The sequence below is a fragment of the Salmo trutta genome, chromosome 4 (genome assembly GCF_901001165.1).
Source record: "Salmo trutta chromosome 4, fSalTru1.1, whole genome shotgun sequence".
NCBI lineage: Eukaryota > Metazoa > Chordata > Actinopteri > Salmoniformes > Salmonidae > Salmo > Salmo trutta.
The window spans coordinates 62,888,596-62,915,858 of NC_042960.1; the positions used below are offsets into that span (position 1 = coordinate 62,888,596).

General features: G+C 45.0%; 1 protein-coding gene across 1 annotated transcript in view; it reads left to right on the forward strand.

Annotated features, from left to right (window-relative positions):
* LOC115192820 (tripartite motif-containing protein 16-like protein) overlaps positions 1-9,830 on the forward strand; it is a 32,109-nt gene extending 22,279 nt beyond the window's left edge. Inside the window, exons 3-6 of the mRNA XM_029751697.1 lie at positions 8,186-8,419; positions 8,644-8,803; positions 8,926-8,985; positions 9,222-9,830. Of these exons, the coding sequence (XP_029607557.1) occupies positions 8,186-8,419; positions 8,644-8,803; positions 8,926-8,985; positions 9,222-9,772 (1,005 nt within the window). The 3' untranslated portion in view covers positions 9,773-9,830. The remainder of the gene's footprint in view (positions 1-8,185; positions 8,420-8,643; positions 8,804-8,925; positions 8,986-9,221) is intronic.
* The last annotated feature ends 17,433 nt before the right edge of the window (positions 9,831-27,263 follow it).

A 27,263-nucleotide genomic window follows, 5' to 3' on the forward strand; every position in this document is an offset into this window, starting at 1 on the left:
CCATGACTGACTCATGTCCCCTATACATTAACAGGGATCTCTCTCTCTCTCTTCCCCCCCCTCCCCAACTGTACTACAGAAATGGAACGTAAAACACAGAAAATAGATGTTGTGGTGGCAGCTGCAGAGAAGTATTTGGTCATATGAGATTTGACTTCAGAAGAGTTCCAGGGTGTGTTGAGTGGTGGTGTCCCGTCCTCCCAGGTCGTTGGCATGGTGCAGGAGCAGATAGGGTCAAAGTAGTGGAATGGGGTAGTGGGTTTTTAATGACTGTAGGGTTAGTTGGAAGGGTTTTATTTAGTATTATTGTTGTTTTTATTAAATGTTCTTTTCCGCTTTTCCCATTTTGTATCACAAGGTAAAATATATGTATATTATAGTACAGTTGGGGGCGGTAATGCAACATATTGGATGCCAACCGCCGTTAAACTCCAAAGAAGAAGAAACGTTATATTATGTCTATGTACAGTGTTGTAATGATCTCTCTCTCTCTCATTTTATCACTTTCGTGGTAGTTGGTTGTGTGGGTCTCTGGTTGTGAATGGGGTGCTGACAGACAATCGTTGATGGATATTTATAGAGCTCTGATCAGGACGGCAATTGATGAAGGGTGTATAGTTTATGGAACAGCGGCAAAGACTTGTCTTCAGAAGCTGGACAGAATCCAGTATATAGCTTTAAGGATATGTATTGGTGCATTTAAATCAACATCTGTATGTGTCTTACTAGTGGAGACAGGTGAGATGCCTTTGGATATACGGTGTAATAAATTGTCATTATCTTATTGGGTTGAAAGGCTGTGAGGTTGAGCATCCCACTGCTACTGTTCTAGATGACTGTTGGGAATATACTAGTAGACAAGGCAGTGGTTTTGGTTGGACAGTTGGAAAGCTTGCTGATGAGAGTGGTTTGAGGGAGTTGGAGGTTGGCCCTTCTGTGGTGATAGGGGATGTTCCTCCATGGTTACTCCCAGATCCTGTTGTTGATCTAACCTTGGTAGAGAAAAGATGGGTCAGAAGTCAGTGATAAAGGGAAACTGGTTGACAATTACATTGGTAGAAGTTGTTATGCTTTTTTACCTCTTTTCACAGATGGATCCAAGGACCCAGATAGTGGGCACACAGGAGCAGGTGTTTAACTTCCTGAATGTGATGTGCAGATATGTAGAAGACTAACAGATGAACTGTCAGTATACTCAGTTGAACTGTTGGTGATAATAGTTGTCCTCCAGTGGGTGGAGGACGTACAACCTGTTAGAATTATAGTATGCTCAGATTCTCTGTCTGTATTGAATAGTTTATCATCTGGTAAATCTAATAGGAGTGACCTACTAAATCAAACCAAATGAAATGTTATTAGTCACATGCGCTGAATACAACAGGTGTAGACCTTACAGTGAAATGCTTACTTATGAGCCCCTAACCAACCAGTTTACAAAAATACAGATAAGAATAAGAAATAAAATTAACAAGTGATTAAAGAGCAGCAGTAAAATAACAATAGCGAGACTATATACAAGGGGGTACCGGTACAGAGTCCATGTGCGGGGGCACCGGTCAGTTGAGGTAATATGTACATGTAGGCAGAGTTATTAAAGTGACTATGCATAGATGATAACAACAGAGAGTAGCAGCGGTGTAAAGAGGGGGAGGGGGAGGGCAATGCAAATAGTCTGGGTAGCCATTTGATGAAATGTTCAGGAGTCTTATGACTTGGGGGTAGAAGCTGTTTAGAAGCCTCTTGGACCTAGACTTGGCGCTCCGGTACCGCTTGCCGTGCGGTAGCAGAGAGAACAGTCTATGACTAGGGTGGCTGGAGTCTTTGACCATTTTTAGGGCCTTCCTCTGACACCGCCTGGTATAGAGGTCCTGGATGGCAGGAAGCTTGGCCCCAGTGATGTACTGGGCCGTTCGGACTACCCTCTGTAATGCCTTGCAGTCGGAGGCCGAGCAACTGCGCAGAGTACTTGGTCGGCTGTTGGAGCATGACTTGTATGTCAAGGCTGAGAAATGCCTGTTCTTTCAACAGTCTGTCTCCTTCTTAAGGTATCGCATATCTACGTCAGGAGTGGAGATGGAGAGTGACCGCATTGCAGCCATGCGTAATCGGCCGACTCAAACCACGGTGAAGGAGGTGCAGCGATTTTTAGGGTTTGCCAATAACTACCAGAGGTTTATCCGTTTTGGTCAGGTTGCTGCTCCCATTACCTCACTATTGAAGGGGGGTCCGGTGCGTTTGCAGTGGTCGGCTGTGGCGGACAGGGCTTTTAGGAAACTGAAGGCTCTGTTTACTTCGGTTCCTGTGTTGGCTCATCCGGATCCGTCTTTGCAATTCATAGTGGAGGTGGAGGCATCTGAGGCTGGGATAGGAGCTGTGCTCTCTCAGCGCTCGTGTACGCCATCTAAGCTCCGCTCCTGTGCCTTCTTTTCTAAGAAGCTCAGCCCGTCAGAGCGAAACTATGATGTGGGGAACCGGGAGCTGTTGGCTGTCCTCAAGGCTTTGAAGGTGTGGAGACATTGGCTTGAGGGGGATAAACACCCTTTTCTCATCTGGACTGATCACCGCAATCTGGAGTACATCCGGGAAGCGAGGAGACTAAATCCTCGCCAGGCAAGGTGGGCCATGTTTTTCACCCATTTTGTGTTTACCCTCTCTTACAGACCAGGTTCCCTGAACGTTAAGGCAGACTCATTGTCCCGGCTGTATGACACAGAGGAGCGGTCCATGGATCCCACTCCCATAATTCCAGCTTCTTGCTTGGTGGCGCCGGTAGTGTGGGAGCTGGACGCGGACATTGAACAGGCGTCACGTGCTGAGCCCATTCCCCCTGAGTGTCCAGCTGGGCGTCGGTACGTTCCGTCTGCTGTCCGCGATCGGTTGATCTACTGGGCTCACATGTCACCCTCCTCTGCTCATCCTGGGATTGATCGGACGATGCGCTGTCTTAGTGGGAGGTACTGGTGGCCCACTTTACCTAAAGACGTGAGGGTTTATGTTTCCTTCTGCTCAGTGCAAGGCTCCTAGACACCTACCCAGGGGTAAGTTACAACCCTTACCCGTTCCACAACGGCTGTGGTCGTACTTGCCGGTGGATTTTATAACCGATCTTCCACCTTCACAAGATAACACCCCGATCCTGGTCGTTGTGGATCGTTTTTCTAAGTCCTGTCGTCTCCTCCCTTTGGCCGGTCTCCGTACGGCCCTACAAACGGCGGAGGCTTTGTTTACACACGTCTTCTGGCACTACGGGTTGCCTGAGGATATAGTGTCTGATCGAGGTCCCCAGTTCACTTCTAGGGTCTGGAGGGCGTTCATGGAATGTCTGGGGGTCTCCGTCAGCCTTACCTCGGGTTTTCACCCTGAGAGTAATGGGCAGGTGGAGAGAGCTAACCAGGATGTGGGTAGGTTCTGAGGTCTTATTGCCAGGACCGGCCGGGTAAGTGGGCGGAGTTTGTGCCCTGGGCAGAGATGGCTCAGAACTCGCTCCGCCACTCCTCCACTAACCTCTCTCCCTTTCAGTGTGTGTTGGGGTATCAGCCGGTTCTGGCCCCTTGGCATCAGAGTCAGACCGAGGCTCCTGCGGTGGATGACTGGTTCCGGCGCGCAGAGGAAACCTGGGACGCTGCCCATGTCCGCCTTCAGCGCGCCAGAAAGTTGGCGCAAACCGTCACCGCAGTGAGGCCCCGGTGTTCGCACCGGGGGACAGGGTCTGGCTCTCGACCAGAAACCTGCCCCTCCACCTGCCCTGCCGGAAGCTGGGTCTGCGGTTTGTGGGGCCGTTTAACCTCCCTGGGCAAGGTGGGATGCTTGCGTCCCACCTAGTCAACAGCCAGTGGAATTGCGTGGCGAGAAATACAAATACCTCATAAATGCTATAACTTCAATTTCTCAAACATATGACTATTTTACACCATTTTAAAGACAAGACTCTCGTTAATCCAACCACACTGTCCGATTTCAAAAAGGCTTTACAGCGAAAGCAAAACATTAGATTATGTCAGGAGAGTACCCTGCCAAAATAATCACACAGCCATTTTCAAAGCAAGCATATATGTCACAAAAACCAAAACCACAGCTAAATGCAGCACTAACCTTTGATGATCTTCATCAGATGCCACTCCTAGGACATTATGTTATACAATACATGCCTGTTTTGTTCAATCAAGTTCATATTTATATCAAAAACCAGCTTTTTACATTAGCATGTGATGTTCAGAACTAGCATACCCACCGCAAACTTCCGGTGAATTTACTAAATTACTCACGATTAACGTTCACAAAATACATAACAATTATTTTAAGAATTATAGATACAGAACTCCTTTATGCAATCGTGGTGTCAGATTTTAAAATAGCTTTTCGGCGAAAGCACATTTTGCAATATTCTGAGTACATAGCTAATTTGACACCCACCAAGTTTGGTGCTCACCAAACTCAGGTTTACTATAAGAAAAATTGGATTACCTTTGCTGTTCTTCGTCAGAATGCACTCCCAGGACTTCTACTTCAACAACAAATGTTGTTTTGGTGCCAAATAATCCATAGTTATATTGAAATAGCTCCGTTTTGTTTGTGCGTTCAGGTCACAATCCGAAGGGTGACGCGCGAGCGCATTTCGTGACAAAATATTTCAAAATATTCCATTACCGTACTTCGAAGCATGTCAAACGCTGTTTAAAATCAATTTTTAATGCGATTTTTCTCGTAAAATAGCGATACTATTCCAACCGGGCGACGTTGTATTCATTCAAAGGCTGAAAGAAAAACATGGCGACTTCTCGTGACCGCGCATCTCCAGTGTCACTGTCCCCAGGCAGGCCAGTAACAAACAGAGCTGCTGTACTTCGCCCAGAGACTGCAGACCTCTCATTCCACTTTCTGGCGCCTTCTGAGAGCCAATGGAAGCCTTAGAAAATGTCACGTTACAGCAGAGATGCTGTATTTTCGATAGAGATACAACAGGAGGATAACAAATTGTCAGACAGGGCACTTCCTGTATGGAATCTTCTCAGGTTTTGGCCTGCCATATGAGTTCTGTTATACTCACAGACACCATTCAAACAGTTTTAGAAACTTTAGAGTGTTTTCTATCCAAATATACTAATTATATGCACATTCTCGCTTCTGGGCAAGAGTAGTAACCAGTTTAAATCGGGTACGTTTTTTATCCGGCCATGCAAATACTGCCCCCTAGCCCCAACAGGTTAACCTCTCTTGGGTATGTGGGACGTGACCGTCCCACCTGCGGGACACACTCTCAACAGCCAGTGAAATAGCAAGGCGGCAAATTCAAAACAACCAAAATCTCATAATTCAAATTTCTCAAACATACGACTATTTTACACCATTTTAAAGATACACTTGTCCTTAATGCAACCACATTGTCCAATTTCAAAAAGGCTTCACGGCAAAAGAAAAACATTCGATTATGTTAGCACACCACCTAAACAAGAAAAGCCACACAGCCATTTTCATAGCAAGGAGAGGCGTCACAAAAAACAGAAATACAGCTAAAATTAAGCACTAACCTTTGACGATCTTCATCAGATGACACTCATAGGACATCATGTTACACAATACATATGTGTTTTGTTCGATCAAGTTCATATTTATATCCAAAAACAGCATTTTACATTGGCGCATGATGTTCAGAAAATGTTTGCCTCCCAAAACTTCCGGTGAATGTGCACATTCATTTACAGAAATACTCATCATAAACGTTGACAAAATATATAACAATTATTTAAAGAATTATAGATATACTACTCCTTAATGCAATCGCTGTGTCAGATTTTAAAATAGCTTTTCGGCGAAAGCACATTGTTCAATATTCTGAGTACAGAGCTCAACCATCAATGCAAGCTATACAGCTACCCGCCAAGTCATGGCATCAATAAAACTCTAAATTAGTGTTATAAATCTTTCCTTACCTTTGCTGATCTTCGGCGGAATGCACTCGCAGGACTCCCACTTCCACAAGAAATGTTCATTAGTCCATCATTTATGTCCAAATACCTCCGTTTTGTTGGCGCTTCCAGAACACTATTCCAAAGGCACGATGCGGGAGCGCAAATCAATAGACGAAAAGCTCAAAAGTTCCATTACCATTTGTAGAAACATGTCAAACGATGTTTACAATCAATCCTTAGGGTGTTTTTAACATAAATAATCGATCATATTCCAATCGGACAATAGCGTATTCATTACAGAAGAAAAATAAAAAATGCTAGCCATGCGTGAATGCGCATGAAGTAACTACATGACCTCAGACAGTCCACTGCTTGAACCGGCTGTTATTCCCTCAAAATTCACCATAGAAGCCTCAAACAACTTTCTAAAGACTGTTGACATCTAGTGGAAGCCTTAGGAAGTGCAAAAATGACCCCTAAGTCACTGTAGTTTGGAAAGGGAATTAATTTAAACTACAGCCTCAGATTTTCAACTGCCTGGTTGGATTTTTCTCAGGTTTTTGCCTGCCATATGAGTTCTGTTATACTCACAGACATCATTCAAACAATTTCAGAAACTTCAGAGTGTTTTCCATCCACATCTACTAATAAAATGCATATTCTAGTTTCTGGGCCCAAGTAGTAGACAGTTTAACTTGGGTACGTTTTTCATCCGGCCGTGAAAATACTGCCCCCTACCCAAGAGAAGTTAATCATGTTGTGTATTTAACCCTCTGTTTCCCCTCATGTCCTTGTCGGTGATTGTTTGTGATGTTATGTTACGTGGGTTTGTGTATCGGTGTGCGACGGGTATATTTTACCCATGTTATTTTGTATTTTGGTTTTGGAGTTTGTTTTTTCATTAAATACTCCAGATTAACCAATTTGGTTTCTCCTGCGCCTGACTTCCCTGCCACCTACATACACAAATATGACAAAACAGCCTCGGAATAGAAAAGATGATGCATCTTCCAGCCCGACAATAAATGACCATGCAGCCCTCACGGTTAGTAAATTTACCTCAACATGCCCCTCTCTTGTGGGAGAAGGCAGAGTGCTCGCTGCCGCTGACGGAACAAGCTTTTGGTGGGGCTTGTTGAGTTGGCTACTTGTATTTGACCTAAACTAATCTTATCCGTCTTATGCTGCCATCTATTGGAATAATTTAGCAATTGTAGCAGTACTGAATAAAGTGTGTATCCTTACTAAAGTAGTAATTACTCAGAATTGCAAAATATAAAATGTTCTAGTTCATTGTATCACTAACAACCATAAAATAACAATTTATAGCATAATGAAACTGACATAAACCAGAAAACGCTAAACATTTAGTTAAATATACATATTTTTATATAATTATCTAGATGGGTGACATTATCTGCCAAAGTAACACCCCCTTAACATATAAACACAGACACTGAAAATGAGCTTTTTTAATATATATCTGGTAGCTCTCAAAATAGCCTTTGCTTTGCTGAGCAGTTCGTTTTCAGGAGTGTGCTGCCTGCTTGCCTTCAGAGGAGTCTGTCTGTGAATAATGAAAAGTTTGTAAGTTATAGCCACACTTTCACAGAGGCAGAGTTTACATTTACATGTGAGTCATTTAGGAGACACTCTTATCCAGAGTGACTAGGGGTAAAGAGCCTAAATCTGTTGATGTACAAGGGAATATTGACACATTTCTCACCTAGTCGGCTTGGGGATTCGAACCAGCCACCTTTCTATTACTGCCCAACGCTCATAACCACGAGATTACAAACCACTAAATGTTAAACACAAGTCAAATGGTGGTAGATAAATGGTAAGCTGGTTAAATAAAAGACTGCCATTGTTTTGGGGAAATAGGGACATGTTTGTCTATTTCTCCAATTATCTCTAATAGATGTATTTATTTTAATGGTTTGAAGTTCAACACCATTTTAATCAGGATAACCTATTATTTCTAATGATGTAAGTTTGAGTAGCGTACAATGTTTTTACCAATTGCTGGCAGTTAAAACGTAAACCAGTTATTATTATTATTATTATATACTTTTTCCCAGTTTCGTCCAAAGAACAGATTTTAGTGGTAAAATAAAAAGGAAGACTTTTTTTGGTGCCATTTAGGGAAAATGGAATTGGGTTTGTGGCTGGATCAGTCTCTCTCTCCATCTCTCTCTCTTTCTCTCTCTCTCTGTCCCTCTCTCTCTCTCTCTCTCTCTGTCTCTCTCTCTCTCTCTCTCTTTCTCTCTTAACAGCGCTCTGCACAGGCAGCAGTGGAGGACAGTGATCAGATCTTTACTGAGCTGATCCGCTCCATTGAGAGAAGGAGCTCTGAGGTGAAGGAGCTGATCAGAGCCCAAGAGAAGGCTCAAGTGAGTCAAGCTGAAGGACTCCTGGAGCAACTGAAGCAGGAGATAGCTGAGCTGAGGAAGAGAAGCACTGAGCTGGAGCAGCTCTCACACACAGAGGATCACATCCATTTCCTCCAGGTAACTAAACTGTCTTGTTACATGTGATATGAAATTAACTTAATGTGAAACTATTAATCTCAATATTTTTGTTGTCATGTTTGTCTCTCTTTCTGTCTCTCTCGGTCTCTGTGTGTCTCTCTCTGTGTCTGTCTCTGTCTCTCTGTCTGTCTCACTCCCTCTCTGTCTGTCTCTCTCTCTATCTCCGTCTGTCTGTCTGTCTGTCGATCTCTCTCTCTCTCCAGAGTTATCAGTCTCTCTCCAGTATCAGTGTATCTTCAGACTTACCCAGCATCGTTGTCCGTCCTCTTCAGTACTTTGGAGATGTGAGTAAGACTGTGTCTGAACTGAGAGAGAAACTAGAAGACTTCCTTAAAAGAGAATGGACCAAGATCTCCACTACAGGTGTGTTGAAAATAATAAGAACATAAACTTTAGACCATTGAAAGTTCCCTAATAGTCATATACATGTGGAATATGGTATGAAAACATTCCCTCTCTCTGTTAATGTGTTTGTGTGTCTGTAGTGAATATAATGGATGTTGTACTGCCTCCAGAGCCCAAGACCAGAGAACAGTTGTTACAATGTGAGTCTCTTTATTGTGAAGTAACTAACAGTCTCTTTTAACTGACACTCTTAACAATCCCTCTAGAAATATATAGCAATAGTAGATCTAATCAAAGACTGGGTATCTATCTGACTCCTCATATTTCTCTGATTTGATCCCTGCTGTGCTCTAATCAAAGACAAGGTAGATACAGTATCTGACTTAACTTATTGTTCTAACTCCCCTCATTGGTCTCTGCTCTGCTCTTCTCCCAGATTCATGTCAGCTCACACTGGACCCAAACACAGCAGGCACACGCCTCTCTCTGTCTGAAGGGAACAGAAAGGTGACCACTACACACCAAGTCCAACCATATCCTGACCATCCAGACAGATTCACCAACCACTACCAGGTTCTCTGTAGAGAGGGTCTGTCTGGATGCTGTTACTGGGAGGTGGAGTGGAGTGGTGATGTTGTTGTTACAGCAGTCTCATATAAAGACATCAGCAGAACAGAGACAGATGGTGTATTTGGATATAATAACAAGTCCTGGAGTTTACAGTACCAGTGCTTTAGTGGTGGTTATTGTTTCAGACACAATAATTTTAAGACTAAAGTATCAGGCCCTCAGTCCTCCAGAGTAGGAGTGTACCTGGATCACAAGGCAGGTACTCTGTCCTTCTACAGTGTCTCTGACACAATGACCCTCCTCCACAGAGTCCAGACCACATTCACTCAGCCCCTCTATCCTGGGTTTTATCTCTGTTATAGTACTGCTGAGCTGGTCGACATAGATACTAGTCATGCTGGTGTAGTCTATAGCTGAGCTGGTTAAACTGTAGTAGGGTCCACATAGATACTAGTCATGCTGGTGTAGTCTATAGCTGAGCTGGTTAAACTGTAGTAGGGTCCACATAGATACTAGTCATGCTGGTGTAGTCTATAGCTGAGCTGGTTAAACTGTAGTAGGGTCCACATAGATACTAGTCATGCTGGTGTAGTCTATAGCTGAGCTGGTTAAACTGTAGTAGGGTCCACATAGATACTAGTCATGCTGGTGTAGTCTATAACTGAGCTGGTTAAACTGTAGTAGGGTCCACATAGATACTAGTCATGCTGGTGTAGTCTATAGCTGAGCTGGTTAAACTGTAGTAGGGTCCACATAGATACTAGTCATGCTGGTGTAGTCTATAGCTGAGCTGGTTAAACTGTAGTTGGGTCCACATAGATACTAGTCATGCTGGTGTAGTCTATAGCTGAGCTGGTTAAACTGTAGTAGGGTCCACATAGATACTAGTCATGGTGGTGTAGTCTATTGCTGAGCTGGTTAAACTGTAGTTGGGTCCACATAGATACTAGTCATGCTGGTGTAGTCTATAGCTGAGCTGGTTAAACTGTAGTAGGGTCCACATAGATACTAGTCATGCTGGTGTAGTCCATCGCTGAGCTGGTTAAACTGTAGTAGGGTCCACATAGATACTAGTCATGCTGGTGTAGTTTATAGCTGAGCTGGTTAAACTGTAGTAGGGTCCACATAGATACTTGTCATAATGGTGGTGATGGTCCCCAGATATAATGGTCTGTTATTCTGTACAATAATTTGTCTGACTGTATAGTTGAATTAAAATGTAATGTACTTATTTTTATCAAATACAATGTATTAATCTTGTACATTTCCATGAATCATGATGTATGGTGTTGATGTTGTCACGATTCCCACCGACGGTGGCTCCCCCTCCTGCTCGGGTGGCGCTCGGCGGTCGTCGTCACCGGCCTATTAGCTGCCACCGATTCCCTTTTGCTTTTCCCTTTTTTTTATTTTAGACACCTGTGGTCAATTAGCCATTAGAGGGGCTATTTAGTTTAGCTGGCCCGCTCCTTGTCGTGCGGGATTAATTATTGTATTCGACTGTCTAGTTCGTGGCGGCTTGGCATTGTCGTACCTTACATTTATTCCCCTGTGTTTGGGAACTTTGGTTTTTCTCTCAAAGTGTTATTAAAAAACAACACTCCCTGTGCTCGTTGCTTCCTGCGCCTCATTCCTAACACCACGACTACCAACGCCCTACCAACGCCGTTACAGATGTACAGTGCCTTGCGAAAGTATTCGGCCCCCTTGAACTTTTCGACCTTTTGCCACATTTCAGGCTTCAAACATAAAGATATAAAACTGTATTTTTTTGTGACGAATCAACAACAAGTGGGACACAATTATGAAGTGGAACGAAATTTATTGGATATTTCAAACTTTTTTAACAAATAAAAAACAAAAATTGGCCGTGCAAAATTATTCAGCCCCTTTACTTTCAGTGCAGCTGTAACGATTGTCGTGCAGGAAGGAAGAAGTGGACCAAGGCGCAGCTGGGAGCGAACACATGTTATTTATTTCAGACTTAAATAACACGGTCAAAACAGAGAATAAACGTATCGCTACTGCTCAAACAAAAAGAGACAACAACCCACAAACATCGTGGGGGGAAAAGGAACTTAAATATGATTCCCCAATCAGAGGCAACTAGCGACAGCTGTCTCTGATTGGGAATCGACATAACCCAACATAGAAATACGCCCCAAAGCAAGGCTATACCAAAACATAGAAAATAAACTATAGAAATGCCACACCCTGACCAAAATAGAAGAGTTCACCTGGTCAGGGCGTGACAGTACCCCCCCTCCAACGGTGCGTACTCCCGGCGCACCAACCTAAAGTCTATTAGGAGGGGGACCCGGGTGGGCGCCTCACCCTTGGTGGAGGCTCTGGCCCCGGGCGTGTTTCTCCCCCTGCCTCCACCCTAGCCCTACCCCTCTGGCCCGGACTGGACCACGGTGGAGCGGCATGCTCAGGCTCCGGAGCGGAGCCGCCGACCGGAACAGGACTGATCACCGGTGGACCGGACACAGGCCGTGCCGGACTGTGGACACGCGCCGTGGGCCTGGTGCGGGGGACAGGGACGGGCCGGACCGGGGACACGCACCACCAACCTGGTGCGGGGAGCAGGGACGGGCCGGACTGGCCTGGGGACACGCACCACCAACCTGGTGCGGGGAGCAGGGACGGGCCGGACTGGACTGGGGACACGCACCACCGGCTTGGTGCGGGGAGCCGGGATGGGCCGGACAGGACTGGGGACACGCACCACTAACCTGGTGCGGGGAGCAGGAATGGGCCGGACAGGACTGGGGACATGCACCACTAACCTGGTGCGGGGAGCAGGGACGGGCCGGACTGGACTGGGGACACGCACCACTGGCTTGGTGCGGGGCGCAGGGACGGGCCGGACTGGACTGGGGACACGCACCACTAACCTGGTGCGGGGAGCAGGAATGGGCCGGACAGGACTGTGGACACGCATCACTAACCTGGTGCGGGGAGCAGGGACGGGCCGGACTGGACTGGGGACGCCTGGCAGCTCGGGACAGTCTGGGCAGTCTGGCCACTCCGGCAGTTCAGGGCAGTCTGGCCACTCCGGCAGTTCAGCGCAGTCTGGCCACTCCGGCAGTTCAGCGCAGTCTGGCCACTCCGGCAGTTCAGCGCAGTCTGGCCACTCCGGCAGTTCAGCGCAGTCTGACCACTCCGGCGACTGTTGACTGACGGGCAGCTCCGACGACTGTTGACTGGCGGGCAGCTCCGACGACTGTTGACTGGCGGGCAGCTCCGACGACTGTTGACTGGCGGGCAGCTCCGACGACTGTTGACTGGCGGGCAGCTCCGACGACTGTTGACTGGCGGGCAGCTCCGACGACTGTTGACTGGCGGACAGCTCCTGCCCCGTCAAACAGCCCTTGTGCCCCCCCCTAAAAAATTCTTGGGGATGCCTCTCGGTCTCCCTAAACTCTTCCATCGCCCTGGAAATGCTCCTCCTTAACTCGGCCCATGTCCATCCTTCCTCTTCGTTCCTCTGCTGCTTGGTCCTGGTTTGGTGGGTTGTTCTGTCACGATCCTCGTATTCTCCCTCATCGGAAGATATATCGAAATCACTCGATGACCAATACGCAGCAGGTTGACTGTTCCACATCATATTTATTATAGATGGGAACAACAAAACAAAATAAATACGCAAAGGAGAAAGGTGACAGTTTCACAGGTGAAACGAAACACAGTGCAAAATACAATTATCCCCAAAAATACCAAACACAAACACACCCCACTATATGGGACTCTTAATCAAAGGCAGATAGACAACACCTGCCTTCAACTGAGAGTCCCAACCCCAATTAACTAAACATAGACATACACCTACACATAGAAAACCTAACCTAGAACCTAACCCAACACTCACAACCCCACTATACCATAACCAAACATAACTCTGCCACGTCCTAACCAAATATAATACAAAAATACCTAAGTATATGGTCAGGACGTGACAGCAGCAAACTCTCTCCAGAAGTTCAGTGAGGATCTCTGAATGATCCAATGTTGACCTAAATGACTAATGATGATAAATAGAATCCACCTGTGTGTAATCAAGTCTCCGTATAAATGCACCTGCTCTGTGATAGTCTCAGAGGTCCGTTTAAAGTGCAGAGAGCATCATGAAGAACAAGGAACACACCAGGCAGGTCCGAGATACTGTTGTGGAGAAGTTTAAAGCCGGATTTGGATACAAAAAGATTTCCCAAGCTTTAAACATCCCAAGGAGCACTGTGCAAGTGATAATATTGAAATGGAAGGAGTATCAGACCACTGCAAATCTACGAAGACCCGGCCGTCCCTCTAAACTTTCAGCTCATACAAGGAGAAGACTGATCAGAGATGCAGCCAAGAGGCCCATGATCACTCTGGATGAACTGCAGAGATCTACAGCTGAGGTGTGAGACTCTGTCCATAGGACAACAATCAGTCGTATACTGCATTAATCTGGCCTTTATGGAAGAGTGGCAAGAAGAAAGCCATTTCTTAAAGATATCCATAAAAAGTGTCATTTAAAGTTTGCCACTAGCCACCTGGGAGACACACCAAACATGTGGAAGAAGGTGCTCTGGTCAGATGAAACCAAAATCGAACTTTTTGGCAACAATGCAAAACGTTATGTTTGGCGTAAAAGCAACAAAGCTCATCACCCTGAACACACCATCCCCACTGTCAAACATGGTGGTGGCAGCATCATGGTTTGGGCCTGCTTTTCTTCAGCAGGGGCAGGGAAGATGGTTAAAATTGATGGGAAGATGGATGGAGCCAAATACAGGACCATTCTGGAAGAAAACCTGATGGAGTCTGCAAAAGACCTGAGACTGGGACGGAGATTTGTCTTCCAACAAGACAATGATCCAAAACATAAAGCAAAATCTACAATGGAATGGTTCACAAATAAACATATCCAGGTGTTAGAATGGCCAAGTCAAAGTCCAGACCTGAATCCAATCGAGAATCTGTGGAAAGAACTGAAAACTGCTGTTCACAAACGCTCTCCATCCAACCTCACTGAGCTCGAGCTGTTTTGCAAGGAGGAATGGGCTAAAATTTCAGTCTCTCGATATGATAGAGACATACCCCAAGCGACTTACAGCTGTAATCGCAGCAAAAGGTGGCGCTACAAAGTATTAAGGGGGCTGAATAATTTTGCACGCCCAATTTTTCAGTTTTTTATTTGTTAAAAAAGTTTGAAATATCCAATAAATTTCGTTCCACTTCATGATTGTGTCCCACTTGTTGTTGTTTCTTCACAAAAAATTACAGTTTTATATCTTTATGTTTGAAGCCTGAAATGTGGCAAAAGGTCGAAAAGTTCAAGGGGGCCGAATACTTTCGCAAGGCACTGTATATTGGTTGTCATTCAGAACCATTGATAAGTTTTCTCAGTTGGTTCTCTGTCTCTATGTAATTCTCCTCAGTATTATTGAACAGCTTGTAGGCTCGGCCCTAATTGATGTGTTCTCTGTCACCTCGAGCTGCATGGACAATGGTCCAGGAACAAAAGGACAATTCAGGACTAGTCAGCCCACTACAAGCTGGAATCACTTACTTTCTACTGAACTATGGGAAGTGCTCCCACCCTCCTATAAGAGTCATTGAAGTGTTGAATGAGATAGGACCCTGCCTTCACCAGGGGATATTTGTTGGACCTGTAACAACAGGTGATGAGGACCTCATCCTCCAGGAACACAAAGAAATCCAGGGACTGCAGTGTGCTCCAGTCTCCAGCAGGGGGCAGTAAAACCCTATGGACCTGAAAGGGAAAGTGAGGAGTAAAAATCAAAGGTTACATTGATGTTTCCACAGAGACCTGAGTCGTATTCACTAGTCACTAAACTGAAGAAAATGAACTGAAACAGGGAGGGACTAACTGAACTTGTCCAATAAAAAAAGTTTGTTTTCATTTTCTGTTTGAAAATGTTTTGCTGTAGTCCTAATTAATATGACCCTGGCAGAGTCGCAAAGAAAAAGTAATGTCTCAGACTGGCCAATAAAAAGAAAGATTAAGATGGCAAAAGAACACAAACACTGGACAGAGGAACTCTGCCTAGAAGGCCAGCATCCCGGAGTCGCCTCCTCACTGTTGATGTTGAGACTGGTGTTTTGCGGGTACTATTTAATGAAGCTGCCAGTTGAGGACTTGTGAGGCGTCTGTTTCTCAAACTAGACACACTCATATACTTGTCCTCTTGCTCAGTTGTGCACCGGGGCCTCCCACTCCTCTTTCTATTCTGGTTAGAGCCAGTTTGCGCTGTTCTGTGAAGGGAGTAGGACACAGCGTTGTACCAGATCTTCAGTTTCTTGGCAATTTCTTGCATGGAATAGCCTTCATTTCTCAGAACAAGAATAGACTGACAAGTTTTAGAAGAAAGTTATTTGTTTCTGGCCATTTTGAGCCTGTAATTGAACCCACAAATGCTGATGCTCCAGATACTCAACTAGTCTAAAGAAGGACAGTTTTATTGCTTCTTTAATCAGGACAACAGTTTTCAGCTGTGCTAACATAATTGCAAAAGGGTTTTCTAATGATCAATTAGCCTTTTAAAATGATAAACTTGAATTAGCTAACACAACGTGCCATTGGAACACAGGAGTGATGGTTGCTGATAATGGGCCTCTGTAGATATTCCATAAAAAATCTGCCGTTTCCAGCTACAATAGTCATTTACAACATTAACGATGTCTACACTGTATTTCTGATCATTTTTATGTTATTTTAATGGACAAAAATTATGCTTTTCTTTAAAAAACAATGACATTTCTAAGTGATTCCAAACTTTTGAACGGTTGTGTATATTTGACAACTTTTACTTTTATTTCACTACATCCCTAAATAAAATAGTGTACTTTTTACTCCATACATTTTCCCTGACCTCCAAAAGTACTAGTTACATTTTGAATGCTTAGAAGGACAGGAAAATGGTCCAATTCACATACTTATCAAGAGAACGTCCCTGGTCATCCTGTCTCTGATCTGGTGGACTGACTAAACACAAAAGCTTTGTTTGTAAATGATGTCAGAGTGTTGCACTGTGCCTCTGACTATATGTAAAACAAGAAAATGGTACAACATGGTTTTCTTAACATAGCTAATTTTACATTTTTGTACTTTTACTTTTGATACTTGTGGTGGCTAATTTCTGCATTACCAAATGAGGAGAGTTACACACTTTACACACCAGTCAGAGTTATACTTAAAACTACATCTTTAATAATTAAAATGCTTTTGCAAAAGCACTTGACTTTCAATGATGCACTATCTCTAATGAACCATTGAAAAGTGATTACACAAAAGTACAAAGAGCTTTTATAACCAAGATGCACCCCTTCAACGTGCATGACGAACCACAGATCTTAGGAACAGTTCACAAAGGTTAAGATTTGTATGAAAGATATCTATAAAACATAGCAGACAGCAACTGCTGTATCAACAGTGTTCATTGTATAGACCAGTGTCTGGTCCTCCTACCCCAAACTGGAACCGCCTCTCCCTGGTACGGTATAGAACAGAACCATTAGCTCATCCAATGGAATGCTCTTTAGGCGTTATTATCAAAAGACATCGTAAATCTCCTCTGTCAGTGCTATCTCATAGAGGCCCATCCTCAGTAAAACACACACACATATGTAGACAATGTTCCATTCTGTCCTCTTCCCTTTCTGATATTCTGCATAGCACCAGAGACATGTAAAAGACAAGCCTGACCTCTCCCCTCTCTGGAACCCAAGTGACTGAGCCCCAGCTAAGGGAAAAGTGCAACTGAAAGACACCAGAGTCCAAAGGGATACATTCTAATGACAATTATCTCACATAAGCATATTATGCAAATAAAATATCTTAATTATCTATGTTACCCAACTAATTCTGATTCATCCACCACATACTTAAGTATATTTAAAACCAATTACTTTTAGACTTTTGCTCAAGTAGTATTTTACAGGGTAGCTTTCACTTTAACTTGAGGCCATTTCCATTAAGGTATCTTTACTTTTACTCAAGTATGACAATTGAGAACTTTTTTTCCACCGCTTGACTGTACTGTATTGAACTGAACTGAACTATACTGGACTGTACTGTACTGTACTGAACTGAACTATACTGTACTGCACAATACTGTACTGAACTATACTGTACTGTACTTTACTATACTGTACTATACTGAACTGAACAATACTGAACTGAACTATACTGAACTGAACTATACTCTACTCTACTGAACTGAACTATACTGTACTGAACTATACTCTACTGTACTGAACTATACTGTAAAGTACTGAACTATACTGTACTGAACTATACTCTACTGTACCTAACTATAGTGTACTGTACTGTACTCCAATGTACTACTGTACTGAACTATACTGTACTGAACTCTACTCTACTGTACTGTACTGAACTATACTCTACTGTACCTAACTAAACTGTACTGTACTGTACTCTAATGTACTACTGTACTGAACTATACTGTACTGAACTCTACTCTACTGTACTGTCCTTAACTGGACTGTACAATACTGAACTGAACTACACTCTACTGTACTATACTGTACTGTACTGTACTATACTCTGCTGTATTGAACTATACAATACTGTGGTGAACTATACTGAACTATATTCTACTGTACTGAACTGAACTATACTGAACTATACTCTACTGTACTGAACTATACTATACTGTACTGAACTGAACTATACTATACTGTACTGAACTATACTATACTGTACTGAACTGAAGTACTCTACTGTGCTGAACTATACTCTACTGTACTGAACTATACTCTACTGTACTATAGTGAACTACACTGTACTGAACTGAACTATACTGTACTGAACTGAACTATACTCTACTGAACTATACTGTACTGAACTGAACTACTCTACTGTGCTGAACTATACTCTACTGTACAGAACTATACTCTACTATACTATACTGAACTACACTGTACTGAACTATACTCTACTGTACTGAACTATACTCTACTGTACTGAACTATACTCTACTGTACTATACTGCACTACACTGTACTGAACTATACTCTACTGTACTGAACTGAACTACTCTACTGTGCTGAACTATACTCTACTGTACAGAACTATACTCTATACTATACTGAACTACACTGTACTGAACTATACTCTACTGTACTGAACTATACTCTACTGTACTGCACTATACTCTACTGTACTGAACTATATTCTACTGAACTATACTCTACTGTGCTGAACTATACTGAACTATACTCTACTGTGCTGAACTGAACTATACTCTGCTGAACTGAACTATACTGAACTATACTCTACTTTTCTTTACTGTGCCGTTAACTTGTGAAACATAGATGTCTCTGATTAGTTCAGATTTAATCCAGATGTTTGTGTTGATATTAGTTGGCAGGGGTATTTGCTTCAAAATTGTTATTTATTGTTAATACCTTTTTAGGACTTTTTCCAATAGGTATTTTCTAAAAACCCATTCCCCATCTGACTGACAAGAAATCAAAGCCTTTGCTTATTCAACATTTTTCAGATGGAGAATGGTTCAAATGTATATATGCCTTCATTTCTCAAATATAGACTCTTAGCTTTCATTCGACCCCCAATTTGGCATGCTTCTATGACCTTCACATGTTGGTGCTCATGGGTCCTTTTACATGGAAATGACCTTAGACTACCGGTCTATTTTACTTTCAAGCTTGCTTGGCTATTGAATGAGCGATAGATAAATGGTAGTCTAATTTTAGCTGTGCAGCGGGAATAAACCAGTCATGTCAGAACATCTGATAGTGATTTAGATATAATACAAGTCAAGGAAACATATGAGGCTATATTGTACTCTACTGTACTGAACTATACTGCACTGAACTGAACTGAACTATTCTACTGAACTGAACTGAACTGAACTGTACTCTACTGTACTGAACTGAACTATACTGTACTGCACTGAACTATACTATACTATACTATACTATACTATACTGAACTATACTAAACTGCACTGTACTATACTATACTGAACTATACTATACTGTACTGAACCCTACTCTACTGCACTGAACTATACTATACTGTACTGAACTGAACTACTCTACTGTGCTGAAATATACTCTACTGTACTGAACTATAGTCTACTGTACTATACTGAACTACACTGTACTGAACTGAACTATACTGAACTACTCTACTGAACTATACTGTACTGTACTGAACTACTCTACTGTGCTGAACTATACTGTACTGTACTGAACTATACTCTACTGTACTATACTGAACTACACTGTACTGAACTGAACTATACTGAACTACTCTACTGAACTGTACTGTACTGTACTGAACTACTCTACTGTGCTGAACTATACTGTACTGTACTGAACTATACTCTACTGTACTATACTGAACTACACTGTACGGAACTGAACTATACTGAACTACTCTACTGAACTACACTGTACTGAACTGAACAATACTGTACTGAACTGAACTGAACTACTCTACTGTACTGAACTGAACTCTACTGTACTGTACCTAACTATACTCTACTGTACTGACCTATACTGTACTGAGCAATACTCTACTGTACTGAACTATACTATACTGTACTGAACTGAACTATACTATACTGTACTGAACTATACTATACTGTACTGAACTGAAGTACTCTACTGTGCTGAACTATACTCTACTGTACTGAACTATACTCTACTGTACTATAGTGAACTACACTGTACTGAACTATACTGTACTGAACTATACTCTACTGAACTATACTGTACTGAACTGAACTACTCTACTGTGCTGAACTATACTCTACTGTACAGAACTATACTCTACTATACTATACTGAACTACACTGTGCTGAACTATACTCTACTGTACTGAACTATACTCTACTGTACTATACTGAACTACACTGTACTGAACTGAACTATACTGTACTGAACTGAACTATACTCTACTGTACTATACTGAACTAAACTGTACTGAACTGAACTATACTGAACTACTCTACTGAACTATACTGTACTGTACTGAACTACTCTATTCTGCTGAACTATACTCTACTGTACAGAACTATACTCTACTGTACTATACTGAACTACACTGTACTGAACTGAACTATACTGTACTGAACTGAACAATACTGTACTGAACTGAACTGAACTACTCTACTGTACTGATCTGAACTCTACTGTACTGTACCTAACTATACTCTACTGTACTGACCTATACTGTACTGAGCAATACTCTACTGTACTGAACTATACTATACTGTACTGAACTGAACTACACTCTACTGTACTGAAGTGAACTATACTATACTGTACTGAACTATACTATACTGTACTGTACTGAACTATACTATACTGTACTGAACTGAAGTACTCTACTGTGCTGAACTATACTCTGCTGTACTGTACTGAACTTTACTCTACTGTACTATAGTGAACTACACTGTACTGAACTGAACTATACTGTACTGAACTGAACTATACTCTACTGAACTATACTGTACTGAACTGAACTACTCTACTGTGCTGAACTATACTCTACTGTACAGAACTATACTCTACTATACTATACTGAACTACACTGTACTGAACTATACTCTACTGTACTGAACTATACTCTACTGTACTGAACTATACTCTACTGTACTATACTGCACTACACTGTACTGAACTATACTCTACTGTACTGAACTGAACTACTCTACTGTGCTGAACTATACTCTACTGTACAGAACTATACTCTATACTATACTGAACTACACTGTACTGAACTATACTCTACTGTACTGAACTATACTCTACTGTACTGCACTATACTCTACTGTACTGAACTATATTCTACTGAACTATACTCTACTGTGCTGAACTATACTGAACTATACTCTACTGTGCTGAACTGAACTATACTCTGCTGAACTGAACTATACTGAACTATACTCTACTTTTCTTTACTGTGCCGTTAACTTGTGAAACATAGATGTCTCTGATTAGTTCAGATTTAATCCAGATGTTTGTGTTGATATTAGTTGGCAGGGGTATTTGCTTCAAAATTGTTATTTATTGTTAATACCTTTTTAGGACTTTTTCCAATAGATATTTTCTAAAAACCCATTCCCCATCTGACTGACAAGAAATCAAAGCCTTTGCTTATTCAACATTTTTCAGATGGAGAATGGTTCAAATGTATATATGCCTTCATTTCTCAAATATAGACTCTTAGCTTTCATTCGACCCCCAATTTGGCATGCTTCTATGACCTTCACATGTTGGTGCTCATGGGTCCTTTTACATGGAAATGACCTTAGACTACCGGTCTATTTTACTTTCAAGCTTGCTTGGCTATTGAATGAGCGATAGATAAATGGTAGTCTAATTTTAGCTGTGCAGCGGGAATAAACCAGTCATGTCAGAACATCTGATAGTGATTTAGATATAATACAAGTCAAGGAAACATATGAGGCTACATGTTGCTATGCCGTCTCCTTACCAACGGTAAATACATCTCTTTTAGCATTACATTTAAATGTTTTTATTAGCCTACCATTATTATAATTCCTGCTTGTCAAACACCAACATTTCACCCAAAATAACAATATTTGCTTGTAATACATTACATTTACATTTAAGTCATTTAGCAGACGCTCTTATCCAGAGCGACTTACAAATTGGTGGATTCACCTTATGATATCCAGTGGAACAACCACTTTACAATAGTGCATCTAATACAATTCTTGAACCACTAGAAGTTGTGTTCTGAGCTGTGTGTGGAGATACACAGACTTTCCCATCAAGTTCAGACTTTATAAATACCAACCTTTGTGGGAAAAATGCCGCACACAAGGTTTAGTCTTTTTTGTATGTACACACCTTTGATAAATGAGGCCCTAAGGTCAGGGGTCATCAACTAGATTCAGGTTATTACAGTATCAAACACAAACCTTTGATAAATGAGGCCCTAAGGTCAGGGGTCATCAACTAGATTCAGGTTACTACAGTATCAAACACAAACCTTTGATAAATGAGGCCCTAGGTCAGCGATCATCAACTAGATTCAGGTTACTACAGTATCAAACACAAACCTTTGATAAATGAGGCCCTAAGGTCAGGGTCATCAACTAGCTGAGGGCTGTTTTTTTATTGAGCAGATCGTCAGGGAGCGAAACAACATAATTATAAATAATTTGTAGACAGCAAATGGACCGCAAGAAACAACGATTATGTGTTAGAATTCTTTGGAACAGATTTCAAAAATTAAAATCACTTGGAGCTGATTTGCTGGTGTTTTTAGTCTCGTGTCCAACAATAAGAAATAAAAGTCCGACAACGGCCTCGATGACGACCCGGAGGGCGAGGTGCAGGGTGATCCGGATGGAGACGGTGGAACTCCTGCAGCATTGAAGGGTCCAACACGTCCACCACCTGAACCCAGCATCTCTCCTCCGGACCGTACCCCTCCAAGTCCACGAGGTACTGAAGGCCCCTCGCCCGACGTCTCGAATCCAGTATGGATCGAACGGAGTACGCCGGGGCCCCCTCGATGTCCAGAGGGGGCGGAGGGACCTCCCGCACCTCAGACTCCTGGAGCGGGCCAGCCACCACCGTCCTGAGGAGAGACACAAGGAACGAGGGGTTAACACGGTAATCGGGGGGAAGCTGTAACCTATAACAAACCTCGTTCACTCTCCTCAGGACTTTGAATGGCCCCACTCACCGCGGGCCCAGCTTCCGGCAGGGCAGGCGGAACGGCAGGTTTCGGGTCGAGAGCCAGACCCGGTCCCCCTTTGCGGACACCGGGGCCTCACTGCGGTGACGGTCTGCGCTGGTTTTCTGACACAGCACGGCCTGCTGGAGGTGAACATGGGTGGCTTCCCATGTCTCCTCCGCGTGCCTGAACAGGTCGTCCACCGCAGGAGCCTTGGTCTGACTCTGATGCCAAGGGGCCAGAACCAGCTGATACACCAGTACTCACTGGAAGGGGGAGAGGTTAGTGGAGGAGTGGCGGAGCGAGTTCTGAGCCATCTCGGCTCAGGGCACGAACGCTGCCCACTCCCCCGGTTAATCCTGGCAATACGACTGAAGAAACCTGCCCACATCCTGCTTCACTCTCTCCACCTGCCCATTACTCTCGGGATGAAACCCCGAGGTAAGGCTGATCGAGACCCCCAGACGTTCCATGAACGCCTTCCAGACCCTCGAAATGAACTGGAGACCTCGATCAGACACTATATCCTCAGGCACCCGGTAGTGCCGGAAGACATGCGTAAAAAGGGCCTCCGCAGTCTGTAGGGCCGTAGGGAGACCGGGCAGAGGGAGGAGACGGCAGGACTTACAGAACCGATCCACAACAACCAGGATCGTGGTGTTTCACTGTGAGGGGGGAAGATCGGTAAGAAAATCCACCGACAGGTGCGACCAAGGCCGCTGTAGAACGGGTAAGGGATGTAGCTTCGCTCTGGGCAGGTGCCTAGGAGCCTTACACTGGGCGCACACCGAGCAGGAGGAAACATAAACCCTCACGTCCTTGGCCAAGGTAGGCCACCAGTACTTCCCAGCCAAACAGTGCACCGCCCGACTGATCCCAGGATGACCAGAGGAGGGTGACGTGTGGGCCCAATAGATCAACTGGTCACGGACAGCAGACGGAACGTACAGACGCCCAGCAGGACACTAGAGGGGAGCGGGCTCTGCACATAACGCCTGCTCAATGTCCGCGTCCAGCTCCCACACTACCAGCGCCACCAGGCAGGAGGCCGGGAGTATGGGAGTGGGATCCATGGGCTGCTCCTCTGTGTCATACAGTCGGGACAGTGCGTATGCCTTCACGTTCTGGGATCCTGGTCTGTAGGACAGGGAAAAAACAAAACGGGTGAAAAACATCGCCCACATTGCCTGGCGAGGGTTCAGTCTCTTCGCTGCCCGGATGTACTCCAGATTGCAGTGGTCAGTCCAGATGAGAAAATGATGTTTAGCCCCCTCCCACCCATAAGAGGTAGCGGGTAACTGTACCTCACCGTGATGTCTCCAAGCCTTCAGAACCTTGACGACAGCCAACAGCTCCCGGTCCCCCACGTCATAGTTTCGCTCCGCCGGGCTGAGCTTCTTCGAGAAAAAGGCACAGGGGCGGAGCTTCGGTGGCGTACCCGAGCGCTGAGAGAGCACGGCTCCTATCCCAGCCTCGGACGCGTCCACCTCCACTATGAACGTCAAAGAGGGATCTGGATGGGCCAGCATGGGAGCCGAGGTAAACAGAGCCCTCAGGTGACCAAAAGCCCTGTCCGCCTCAGCCGACCACTGCAAACGTACCGGGCCCCCCTTCAGCAGTGAGGTAATGGGAGCCGCTACCTGACCAAAACCCCGGATAAACCTCCGGGTAGTAATTGGCAAACCCTAGGAACCGCTGCACTTCCTTTACCGTGGTGGGAGTCGGCCAATCACAGACGGCTGAAATGCGGTCACTCTCCATCTCCACCCCCAAGGTGGAAATGCGGTACCCTAGGAAGGAGACGGACGGCTGGAAGAACAGGCATTTCTCAGCCTTGACGTACAGGTCATGCTCCAACAGTCGACCAAGCACCTTGCGCACCAGGGACACATGCTCGGCGCGTGCAGCGGAGTATATGAGAATGTCATCAATATACACCACTACACCCTGCCCGTGCAGGTTCCTGAAAATCTCAGCTACAAAGGCTTGGAAGACTGATGGAGCATTCATCAACCCGTATGGCATGATGAGGTACTCATAATGCCCTGAGATTGTACTGAACGCCGTCTTCCACTCGTCTCCCTCCCTGATACGCATCGGGTTCTAAGCGCTCCTGAGATCTAGTTTGGTGAAGAAGCGCGCCCCGTGCATCGACTCCATCGCCGTGGCGATAAGAGGTAGCGGGTAACTGTACCTCACCGTGATTTGATTCATGCCACGGTAGTCAATACACCGGCACAGACCTCCCTCCTCCTTTACAAAAAAGAAACTCGAGGAGGCGGGTAAAGTGGAGGACCGAATGTACCACTGACTTAGGGATTTGGAGAAATATGTTTCCATAGCCTCCATCTCTGCCTGTGACAGGGGATACACGTGACTCCTGGGAAGTGCAGCATCTACCAGGAGATTTATCGCACAATCCCCCCGTCGATGGGGTGGTAATTGAGTCGCCTTCTTTTTGGAGAAGGCGAGAGCCAAATCGGCATATTCGGGGGGAATGCACACGGTGGAGACCTGGTCTGGACTTTCCACCATAGTAGCACCAACGGAAACCCCTAAACACCTCCCTGAGCACTCTTGCGACCACCCCGTGAGAGCCCTCTGTTGCCATGAAATGGTGGGGTCATGACGAGCTAACCAGGGAAGGCCTAGTACCACGGGAAACGCAGGAGAGTCAATGAGGAAGAGACTGATTCTCTCCTCGTGACGCCCCTGTGTCACCGTGCCCAGAGGAGCGGTGGCCTCCCTAATCAACTCTGACCCTAATGGTCGACTATCTAAGGTGTGAACTGGGAAGGGCATAGCCACAGGAATGATGGGGATCCCTAAACTGTGGGCAAATGATCTGTCAATGAAATTCCCAGCCGCGCATGAATCGACGAGCGCCTTATGCTGGGAATGCAAGGAAAACTCAGGAAAAGTAACAAACAAAAACAAGTGTGCAACAGAGGGCTCTGGGTGAGAATGGTGCCTTCGCACCTGGGGTGACGCCAGAGTGCCCTGCCTGCTGCCTCGACCCCCAGAGGAACCAACTCGGCACCGACCGGCAGTGTGACCTCTGCGGCCACAGATGGTGCACGTGACGGAACCTCCTCCGGTCTCCCTGAGCGCAGCACCTCCCAGCTCCCTGGGCATCGGAGCGGTGGTGCTGGGGGATGGAACCGACAGACCCCGATCTGGACGTCCGCGGGTAGCCAGCAGGTTATCCAGCCGAATGGACAGGTCCACCAGCTGGTCGAATGTGAGGGTGGTGTCCCTGCAGGCCATCTCTAGACGGACGTCCTCGCGCAAACTGCAGCGATAGTGGTCCGGCGGCCAGGGTCCGAAAGTCCAAAGCGAACTCCTGTGCGCTCCTCGTCCCCTGCCGCAGGTGGAAAAGACGTTCACATGCCGCTCTAACCCTCGGGTGGGTGGTCGAAGACTGCCCGGAAACGACGGTGAACTCCTAAAAGTGGTCCAGCACTGCATCTCCTTCCACCCACACGGCGTTGGCCCACTCCAGGGCTTTCCCCGAGAGGCATGAGACGAGGGCGGACACCCTTTCACGGCCCGAAGGAGGCGGGTGGACGGTTGTCAGGTATAACTCCAACTGCAGCAGGAAACCTTGGCAGCGGGCATCCGTTCCATCGTAGTCCCCGGGGAGGGCGAGGCGAATCCCACTGGAACCCTGGTGCAGGGGGAGCGAGTAGTGGAGGCCCCTGTTGTGCTGGTGGAGGTGCTGAAGGAACTCTCCGTCTCTCTCAGCGGTCCATCGCTTGGACGACGCGATCCATGGCGGCGCCGAGATGGTGGAGCATCGCTGTGTGTTCCTGGATGCGCTCCTCGACCCCCATACCAGGGGCACCTGCTCCTGCTGACTCCATTTTGTGGTGTGGAATTCTGTAAGGGGTGCGTAACCGGTGGCAGGGAAGTCAGACGCAGGAGAGCAGAACTAAGTAATAGCCGAAGCAGTTTAATAGCGAAACCAACGGCATAAAGAGTAACAAGACATGGGTACAAAACCCGTCGCGCACCAGTCAACATGTGCACAAGCACTTACAATAAACAATTCCACACAAAGACATGGGGGGAACAGAGGGTTAAATACACAACACTTAATGAGGGAAATGAGAACCAGGTGTGTAGGAAAACAAGACAAAATAAATGTAAAATGAAAAGTGGATCGACGATGGCTAGAAGACCGGTAACGCCGAC